This window comes from Salvelinus fontinalis, chromosome 19 (genome assembly GCF_029448725.1).
Source record: "Salvelinus fontinalis isolate EN_2023a chromosome 19, ASM2944872v1, whole genome shotgun sequence".
Classification (NCBI taxonomy): Eukaryota; Metazoa; Chordata; class Actinopteri; order Salmoniformes; family Salmonidae; genus Salvelinus; species Salvelinus fontinalis.
In genome coordinates this window covers 12,902,066-12,913,166 of record NC_074683.1, presented here as the reverse complement: position 1 = coordinate 12,913,166, position 11,101 = coordinate 12,902,066, and the positions used below count along the sequence as shown (strand labels likewise).

Genomic DNA, 11,101 nt, shown 5'->3' with positions numbered 1-11,101 from the left:
CTCGAAAATGCAAATTAGCAACAAAGTAGACAATGCAAAACTTCAATACCTGCAAGCTCCTGCAAGTGCTCTCTAGCTGACACCTTTGCTAACAGGTATTGTCAATTGCACAAGACAGTTCACAGAATTGTCCATTTAAAGAAAATGTAGCCAATTGATTCATTACTACATTTAGTTAATCCAGAGATTATTACCTTTGCCTTGATTCGGCAGTCTCGTTCAGATCATCATCATGGCATTTGTAGTTCTTTATGATAGCCACATTAGCAGCTAATTAGCATTTCATTTTGGGGGGTAAATACAGGTGAATATATTAATAAAAGTCACCTTGTCCTAGAGAGATTTACAGTTATCAAAACATCACGCCAGGGAAAGCCTACATGAAACACAGCCCTTTTTAAGTGTTTCTAAAATCCCCTATTGGGAAAAATGAATGGTGGAAAAACTTTTGGAACCATTTCCGTTTGACCGCGAGGTTGGGTATTATGGGTATTATGACTTATACTGTGGTACTCTATTCTGATACAGGTTGCATCCCAATAATAAACTCCTTTCTCCCGAATGGTGCCCTTGTTCACGTCTCTTCACTGATTTAAAGGAAATTACTGATATAAGAAATATAGTTGAAACTCCCTCTAGCCCATGCCTACACCAATCCAATGCCTTTCGGAAATTTGTGGGAGTGAAGTTTGGAGATATTATGGTACCACTGTCACCAATGTAGTCATCACCCTAATATGAATTTAACAAGTTATGTTACTTGTCTGCTTGCTGAGATAAGGCTCAAATTCACGGGACAGAAGGTTGCGTTCCCAAATCATTGCTTTTTTTGTGTTAAAAACAGACACATTTAATTGAATAGGTCGTAGCTTCCACAGTATACCAATTTCTGATTCAAATATAGCCTTGAGTATAATACTGATCAATATCATTATCATGAATACTGTACAGTTCCAGTCAAAAGTTTGGACACACCTACTCATTCTAGGGTTTTTCTTTATTTTTACTATTCTCTACATTGTAGAATAATAGTGAAGACATCAAATATGGAAAAAACACATGGAATCATGTAGTAACCAAAAAAGTGTTCAATCAAAATACATTTTATATTTCAGATTCTTCAAAAGTATCCACCCTTTGCCTTGATGACAGCTTTGCACACTCTTGGTATTCTCTCAACCAGCTTCATGAGGTAGTCACCTGGAATGCATTTCAATTGACAGGTGTGCCCTGTTAAGTTATTTTGTGGAATTTCTTTCCTTCTTAATGCATTTGAGACAATCAATTGTGTTGTGACAAGGTATGGCTTGTCACAACACAATTGTCTCAGGATTGTAAGTTGGTGGTTGAGGATATCCCTCTAGTGGTGTGGGGGCTGTGCTTTGGCAGAGTGGGTGGGGTTATATCCTTCCTGTTTGGCCCTGTCCGGGGGTTTCTTCGGATGGGGCCACAGTGTCTCCTGACCGCTCCTGTCTCAGCCTCCAGTATTTATGCTGCAGTAGTTTATGTGTCGGGGGGCTAGGGTCAGTTGGTTATACCTGGAGTACTTCTCCTGTCTTATCCAGTGTCCTGTGTGAATTTAAGTATGCTCTCTCTAATTCTCTCGTTCTCTCTTTCTCTCTGAGAACCTGAGCCCTAGGACCATACGTCAGGACTACCGGGCATGCTGACACCTTGCTGTCCCCAGTCCGCCCGGCCTTGCTGCTATTCCAGTTTCAACTGTTCTGCCTGCGGTTACTAGACCCCTACCTGTCCCAGACCTGCTGTTTTCAACTCTTAATGATCGGCTATGAAAAGCCAACTGAGATTTATTCCTGATTATTATTTGACCATGCTTGTCATTTATGAACATTTTGAAAATCTTGGCTCTCTCTAATTTTCTCCTTCTCTCTTTCTCTCGGAGGACCTGAGCCCTAGGACCATACGTCGGGACCACCGGCCGTGGTGACTCCTTGCTGCCCCCAGTCCGCCTGGCCTTGCTGCTATTCCAGTTTCAACTCTTCTGCCTGCGGTTATGGAACCCCTACCTGTCCCAGACCTGCTGTTTTCAACTCTTAATGATCGGCTATGAAAAGCCAACAGATTTATTCCTGATTATTATTTGACCATGCTTGTCATTTATGAACATTTTGAAAATCTTGGCTCTCTCTAATTTTCTCCTTCTCTCTTTCTTTCTCTCGGAGGACCTGGGCCCTATGACCATGCGTCGGGACTGCCGCCCGTGGTGACTCCTTGCTGTCCCCAGTCCGCCTGGCCTTGCTGCTATTCCAGTTTCAGCTGTTCTGCCTGCGGTTATGGAACCGCCACCTGTCCCAGACCTGTTGTTTTTCAACTCTTAATGATCAGCTATGAAAAGCCAACTGAAAATTATTCATGATTATTATTTGACCATGCTTGTCACTTATGAACATTTTTGAACATCTTGGCATAGTTCTGTTATAATCTCCACCCGGCACAGCCAGAAGAGGACTGGCCACCCCTCATAGCCTGGTTCCTCTCTAGGTTTCTTCCTAGGTTTTGGCCTTTCTAGGGAGTTTTTCCTAGCCACCGTGCTTCTTCACCTGCATTACTAGCTGTTTGGGGTTTTAGGCTGGGTTTCTGTACAGCACTTCGAGATATCAGCTGATGTACGAAGGGCTATATAAAATCAAATTGATTGATTGATTGATTGATGGCTGGTATAAAGAAGATAGCCCTATTTGGTAATATTACGTCAAGAACAGCTCAAATAAGCAAAGAGAAACGACAGTCCATGATTACTTTAAGACATGAAGGTCAGTCAATCTGGAAAATTTCAAGAACTTTGAAAGTTTCAAGTACATTTGCAAAAACCATCATGCGCTATGATGAAACTGGCTCTCATGAGGACCGCCACAGTAAAGGAAGACCAAGAGTTACCTCTGCTGCAGAGGATAAGTTCATTAGAGTTAACTGTACCTCCAATTGCAGCCCAAATAAATGCTTCAGAGTTCAAGTAACAGACATGTCAACATCAACTGTTCAGAGGAGACTGTGTGAATCAGGCATTCATAGTCAAATTGCTGCAAAGAAACCACAACTAAAAGGACACCAATAAGAAGAAGAGACTTGCTCGTGCGAAGAAACACGAGCAATGGACATTAGACCGGTGGAAATCTGTCCTTTGGTCTGATGAGTCCAAATGAGAGATTTGTGTTCCAACCCCCGTGTCTTTGAGATGTAGAGTAGGTGAACGGATGATCTCCGTATGTGTGGTTCCCACCGTGAAGCATAGTGGAGATGGTGTGATGGTGCTTTGCTGGTGACAATGTCAGTGATTTATTTAGCCAGCATGGCTACCACAGCATTCTGCAGCGATACACCATTCTGCAGTGCTTATTGGGACTATCACTTGACACAACACACCTCCAGGCTGTGTAAGGACTATTACCAAAGAGAGTGATGGAGTGCTGCATCAGATGACCTGGCCTCCACAATCATCGACATCAACCCAACTGAGATGGTTTGAGATGAGTTGGACCACAGAGTGAAGGGAAAGCAGCCAACAAGTGCTCAGCATATGTGGGAACTTCTTCAAGACTGTTAGAAAAGCATTCCAGGTGAAGCTGGTTGAGAGAATGCACACTCTTGGCAAAGCTGTCATCAAGGCAAATGGTGGCTAATTCAAAGAATCTAAAATAGCACATATTTTGATTTGTTTAACACTTTTTTGGTTACCACATGATTCCTTATGTGTTTTAATGTCTTCACTATTATTCTACAATGTAGAAAAGTAGGTGTGTCCAAACTTTTGACTGGTACTGTAGTGACCACACACATGCACTGGACAAATGAAAAGGTGTCTTCATTTTCTTTTGATGTAAGTTGACTTATGGCTCAGTGGACCAGTGACATGGTTATTAATAACCTTTTTGAACAGTATTTGAAAGCGGTAGGACTCAGCACCTATGGCCTGAGAATAAAGCTTCTTTCATGGGTTACAAGGACGCAGACAAACTAGGGTCTAGGACTAACAGTCAGTCTGTGAGTTGAGAGTGTGAGTGAGTCGGGTGGCTTAACTCGAGGCAGAATTTCAACTCACTGTTTAATTCAGGTAGGTGACTTGACTGTGCCGCTGTTGAAGGTTTCACGTCGGGGGAGGTGGTGTGCAAGCATGGCTTATTGCTGCCTGACGACAGCTGAACCCTGGACGGCGGCCTCTAAAAATAAACAGGGGAGGCCAGGCGGCTCAATGTGTCACTCTGAACAGACTGGACCGTAGGGATCCTGAACCTCCCAGCTCTGTAAACACTGAGGCTGCTCAACAGTGGAAAAGGGAATCTGTCAAACATGTTGCCTCATTTTAAAAGTCTATGCTTTATATCATGGCTATGTTTGTGTCTAGCTACTCTTTCATGCCATTTAACATAATGGATTTGAGTAAAGTGGTAAATTGTTGGGTATAACTGAAGGGTGGTGGGTATATTAGGGGCCCACTCACTGAATTAAGTCGCTCATTAGCAAAGAAAACCGTTCTGAAGCTCAGTGTCCAAACACTTGAGTTGGATGAGCCTTGTCCTTTCTAAAGGTGAAGAGACAGCCATTATATAAACCCTACACGTGGCACAAGTCACTTCAGTCTTCCAGGAGAGTTTACCCTCTTTCTTGAGTCTTACAAGAGGGCAAACGCAGAGAGTAGTGGATGTATGTGCGTAATGGGAGTAGTGGATGCATGTGCACTACTACAGCCTGCACAAATCCAACTATTCCACTTCAGACCAAGTCCAGAGTCTTTACTTTAAGCAGGTGTCCACTTGCCTTTATAAAGGAGCTTCTAAAATCTTAACTTCTATCCCAAATGACCAAAACCGCACTTAAAGTTTGAGGTTCTTAATTATTTTGTGTGCATCACAGCTGTTTTGTGGCTTGCCAAAAAACAGTCCAGCGGCTGATGTTATAATACAGGGCTTTTTAAAGCAAATGTAAATGTTTTGAGTTATGTCACGTTGGGCCAGCCTTCAAAGGAGAGGGTCTCCTTGCAAGTGTGACTCGGTCGTGCCAGACACCAGGAGGACTTTGGGTGAACCAGTCAGAAACACAAACTCTGGTCGTTTGTCATCTGCTCAGTATGCAACGTGAGATATCCAGAGCAGTTATTAAGATGCCATTGTAATGTTTACCTCACGTTAGCAAAGAGTCTGCAGTATTCCCTAAACCAAACTCAATCCCAGACCCTCCTTGCTTATTGTTGTGTAATAAGTTACTACTTTTAAAAAACAAATCAAAAGGACAAAGTTATTTTATTTAAATGTAACCATTTATTTCACATCACTACAAAATTATACTAATTTGTGAACTATGATAGACATAATATACAGCTAAAAGAGCAACTGTGGGAATGGTACAAATAGTTTAACGTAAATAGTCATTTCTTAAAAATATATGGAAATAACTAATTTAAAGAAATAAGAGTTCAGAAATGGGCCCTTGCTTTACAGGACATTCAGTAAAAACTATTTCTTGTACAGTATATTATTTTAATAACACTTTAGATTGCACACTGCTCTTCATAGTATCACTGATCTTTAATAAGCTTCCGTATCGGCCTCACGGTCTACGTCAGAGCTTTGAATTTAAAAAAAATGAGCACCCTTATGTAAACCTAGCCCCACCTACATCCGTTCCACGCATCGAAAGGGGTTGGAGGCGAAGGAAAAACAAATAAGTGCTACCAAATATAACAATATGCATTTCATAAATATTCAAATAAAGTGTGTAAATAACATGTCTGTAAAACCACAACGAGGACATCTTCCTACCGAGCAAGTTTTCATAAATCATTGGGTACATTTTAAGAAAAACGTAATCTGAGTAATCTGAAATAGGGACATAATTCATATTAAAATTCACAACATAACATACATAAGCATTTCATCATTAAGATCTTAAGGAAATAATGTCTGTGAAAATCCAAAAACAATATATTTTACTCAGAGTATTATATCACCCCTGTCTGATATCTTAATTTTCTCTACGCCACAAAATCTAAAAAAGGTATAAATGTCATGTTTTAGGTCATTAAAATGTACAGCGACAGGATAATCCCTGTCGTTTCTCCTGATTGACTTTATGTTCACTGATTCTCTGTTTGAGAGAACGAGAGGATTTTCCCTCCTCTTGTCCAACTGTTACCATGCACCTGCAAAAAAAGATCGCTCAGATGTGAGAGTGCCTTTTGAATTTTGAGTAACACTTCAGATTAAATTGCTCAAGCACTATGTTAGAATACCCTGATGCTGTTACTTAAGTCATTACAGCGTTACTACACAGGTTTAAGAGCAACTTATTTTAAAGTGTTACTTTTGCATTCTAATGTTAGGCTTGGGCGGTATCGGAGTATTTGGAAATAGCCATGGGATGGTTTTTCAATACCAATTAAACTATTTATTTGACATTTTTCAAAGCATTTTTATATATACATTTTTAAATACACACACACATTATATATATATATACAGATGAAGTCAGAAGTTTACATACACTTAGGTTGGAGTCATTAAAATGCGTTTTCAACCACTCCACAAATGTATTGTTAACAAACTATAGTTTTGGCAAGTCGGTTAGGACATCTGCTTTGTGCATGATAAAAGTAATTTTTTTCAACATTTGTTTATAGACAGATTATTTCACTGTATCACCATTCCAGTGGGTCAGAAGTTTACATACACTAAGTTGACTGTGCCTTTAAACAGCTTGGAAAATTCCAGATATGATGTCATGGCTTTTAGAAGATTCTGATCGGCTAATTGACAGAATTTTTGTCAATTGGAGGTGTACCTGTGGATGTATTTCAAGACCTACCTTCAAACTCAGTGCCTCTTCGCCTGAAAATCAAAAGAAATCGGACAAGATATCAGAAAATAAATTGGAGACCTCCACAAGTCTGGTTCAACCTTGGAAGCAATTTCCAAACACCTGAAGGTACCACGTTCATCTGTACAAACAATAGTACGCAAGGATAAACACCATGGGACCACACAGCTGTCATACCGCTCAGGAAGGAGACGCGTTGTCTCCTAGAGATCAACATACTTTGGTTTGCAAATCAATCCCAGAACAACAGCAAAGGACCTTGTGAAGATGCTGGAGGAAACAGGTACAAAAGTATCTATATCCACAGTAAACCGAGTCCTATAGACATAACCTAAAAGGCCGCTCAGCAAGGAAAAGCCACTGCTCCAAAACCACCATAAAAAAAGCCAGACTACAGTTTGCAACTGCACATGGGGACAAAAATCGTACTTTTTGGAGAAATGTCCTCTGGTCTGATGAATCAAATAGAACTGTTTGGCCATAATGGCCATCGTTTTGTTTGGAGGAAAAAGGGGGAGGCTTGCAAGCCGAAGAACACCATCCCAACCGTGAAGCATGGGGGTGGCATCATGTTGTGGGGGTGCTTTGCTGCAGGAGGGACTGGTGCACTTCACAAAATAGATGGCATCATGAGGGAGGAAAATGATGTGGAAATATTGAAGCAACATCTCAAGACATCAGTCAGGAAGTTAAAGCTTGGTCGCAAATGGGTCTCCCAAATGTACAATGACCCCAAGCATTCTTCCAAAGTTGTGGAAAAATGGCTTAAGGACAACAAAGTCAAGGTATTGGAGTGGCCATCACAAAGCCCTGACCTCAAACCTATAGAACATTTGTGGGCAGAAGTGAAAAAGCATGTGAGAGCAAGGAGGCCTACAAACCTGACTCAGTTACACCAGCTCTGCCAGGAGGAATGGGCCAGAATTCCCCCAACTTATTGTGGGACGCTTGTGGAAGGCTACCCAAAACGTTTGACCCAAGTTAAACAATTTAAAGGCAATGCTACCAAATACTAATTGAGTGTATGTAAACTTCTGACCCACTGGGAATGTGATGAAAGAAATAAAAGCATTCTCTTTACTATTATTCTGACATTTCACATTCATAAAGTGGTGATCCTAACTGACCTAAGACAGGGAATGTTTAGGATTAAATGTCAGGAATTGTGAAAAACTGAGTTTAAATGCATTTGGCTGAGGTGTATGTAAACTTCCGACTTCAACCGTATATATGTATAACTTCATCAGCTGGATTGTTTGTCTTTGCAATTAGTTCATTTGTATTTGCATTCCTTAGCATATTTAGCTAGCAGCCTCCATGAAAATGAGCTATTACTTGCACAAATTTTGTTAGCATTCTGGTAGATGCCCAATGTGCTTTTTCTGTGTATTTTGGCACCCCCTTGTGTATTAAACCGGTAATAGCATAAATCCCGGGATGAGAGAAGGACGGCATGAGGATATGAAAATCTGGATACCGCCCGACCCTACTAGCTAATAATCCTGCTATAATAAAATATGGATTAAAATCTGTACACAGTATTACTTGTTTCCACTTGCGTAAGAAGTTAAATATCTAACTACGTAAATGTTAGAAGTGTACAGTTTGGATCTCCATCCAATTTAAGTAACCATTTTTGCTTTGGAAGTGAAACAAGTGTTGCGAAAAAGTGTTATTTTCAGCATGGACAAATAAACATGTCACTATAAATTGTGAGGTTGTTAGGGAATTGAACTGTGGTCCACTTTTTTCTACATTTATTAACCATGTGGTTTATATTGTAGGGCAATTTCACCACCTTAGTATTGCTTCATCTTATAAATCATTTAGATTTAAAAAAAATATATTTATAAAAATATGTAAATTAAACTCCATAAAACATGTCATTTGGGATAGATTGGTTATAAGTTTTTCTGAAAACCAATTCAGATGAAAGAACGATCAAGTTTTGAACTCCCAAATCACAAACAGCACAATAAGTTTTCACATGCAATTTGGGAACATTATCTACAGAATTTTAAAATCGGCATCCTAAAAACATAACTAATTATGTCAGCCTAAATGTTTTGCTGTGCAACCTGGAATTTGTATTTAGGAGCACCAGTACACCTAGAAAAATGAAGGATTCTAGCTTTAATATCTCAAATATTTTTCATTGTGCTGCTAAATTTCTTTGTGTGTGCCTACATTTTTCAACTTAGGTGCACACGTGCTCCCTGTAAAAATAAAATAAGGTCAGCATAGAGCCCTGCTGTCTTGCCGACGGCTAGTGGTTGCCAGGAGGAACATGTCTTCTCCTACTCGCGTCTGCCTAGCCGTTAAACACACCTCGGATCTATTGCTTTTTAGAGGCTTTGAAGAACAGCAGAATTGTTAATTGACAGACATATTTAAATATTACACGTGTGTATCAAATGTATATGGTTGGATGTGGATTTTTTTTATATACAGTACCAGTCAAAAGTTTGGACACCTACTCATTCAAGGGTTTTTCTTTATTTTTTACTATTTTCTCTAGCACAGGTGTCCAAACTTTCTCTAGCCTCTACATAACCAGTCAGTTAGTGTGTGTGTGTGTGTTCCACAAAGGCACCATGAAAAGAGAGGGGGTGATAAAAGCGGGGCGTTTTTTCTCATCATGACATGACAACCAACGTTTCCTCAATTTCTTGGGGGCACTGAGCAAATTTTTGGTTTTGTGAGCGGAAACTTGAGCATTGTGAGAATTCTGTGCAACTTTCGGCGCACATTTACAGTGAACACTGAGGCTGTACCCTTACAGTTTTAGACAGTAGCCAATGGCTATTGTGGCTATTTGAGCATAATGTAGGCCTACCAACAAAACCAATGGAGCAAATCCCATAACATTTTCACATGGAAATAGCTTTTGATTTCAATGTTATAGCCTACAGTAGACTATATATGGTGTTCTATGCAGGCCTAAATTGCATGATACTTAAAAAAAACATTATAAAGGGCTTGATATTAATTAATCATTTTTTACTTGGTCTGTAACACCATGGGCCAAATAGGTGATTGTAAATTGCATTGTATTGCGTTGTATGATGCAAGAAACACTTTATAAAATACAACTAATTATTATTACCATACAGCATATTGGCTTATTTGCATATTCAAGCCCGTCTCAAAATACAATACCGCCCCTTTAAGTTTTAGCTTTTTACCTGACTGGCTTTTCAAAGACAGCTTGAAATGTATCCTACATATTTTGTGCTCTTGTAGGAAGCAGTAACAACCCATGGCTGACTAACAACCCTGGGCTAATAACTTGATTACTAACAAAGAATAATATATAAAATGTGCACGCGCTCTGCGCTGATCTGCGCATTTATTTTTATTACCTTTATTTAACTAGGCAAGTCAGTTAAGAACAAATTCTTATTTTCAATGACGGCCTATCAGGGTGTTCAGGGGCAGGGGCAGAACGACAGATTTGTACCTTGTCAGCTCGGGGATTCGAACTTGCAACCTTTGGGTTACAAGTCCAACGCTCTAGCCACTAGGCTACGCTGCCCACATTGACTCATAGGTGATTGAAAGACTGCTCGTGGGCTACCCCGCCAATAGAATTCTACTCCGTTGCGCTCTGGCTCTGCCTACAGCAAAATCACAGACTCAATCTTGCAAAGTTAGATTTGTTTTGGTTTGTTGCATTGAAAAGGGGCTGATATGATGTTGATTCGATCACAGAAAAAGCTTTGATCTATATAGTGCAAACTAATGGGGTGAACTCAGTGAAGTTCAATCTCTTGCAGTCTCTGCGCAGCATGGCATTTTCTTCTGCACTGCAGTCCTGGAGGAAGTGCGCGCCCACGCACACGCGCACGTTTAGAGGGAACATTGATGACAAGGAATGAAAGTGCAGCTGAGGCCTCCTCTATCATTTCGGATGTTACCAGACTAAGTAAGAACCCAGGCTCACCCAAACACTTATTTTTTTTAAGGGAGCGAACCCCTTTATTTGGACCTTGGCTCCCCCTCATGTTCGCGAGGAGAAGTTGATGCTGGTCACCATCTTCTGGATCTTATCCTCGTTCTTCAGGACGTTGGACTTGACAGCGCAGATCCTGTCCTGCTGCTCCTTGATCAGCTGCTCCAGCTCGGCTAGCTCGGCCTTCAGAGGCTCCACGGCGTTGTCCGTCACTCTGAAAATGACACACACCACAAAATGTAATGTCAGTCCTGTGTGTGTGTGTGTGTGTGTGTGTGTGTGTGAATGGGTTGTGGGTTTTCTACATCTGTTGCTGCA

The 11,101-nt window shown here is 40.5% G+C and overlaps 1 protein-coding gene across 2 annotated transcripts in view; it reads right to left on the bottom strand.

Moving 5' to 3' along the window:
* Positions 1-5,241: 5,241 nt before the first annotated feature.
* Positions 5,242-11,101, bottom strand: part of LOC129816396 (TRAF3-interacting protein 1-like) — a 42,936-nt gene continuing 37,076 nt past the window's right edge. For both annotated transcript variants that reach the window (XM_055870834.1, XM_055870835.1), the window contains exon 16: positions 5,242-10,997. In XM_055870834.1, the coding sequence (XP_055726809.1) occupies positions 10,832-10,997 (166 nt within the window). In that variant the 3' untranslated portion in view covers positions 5,242-10,831. The remainder of the gene's footprint in view (positions 10,998-11,101) is intronic.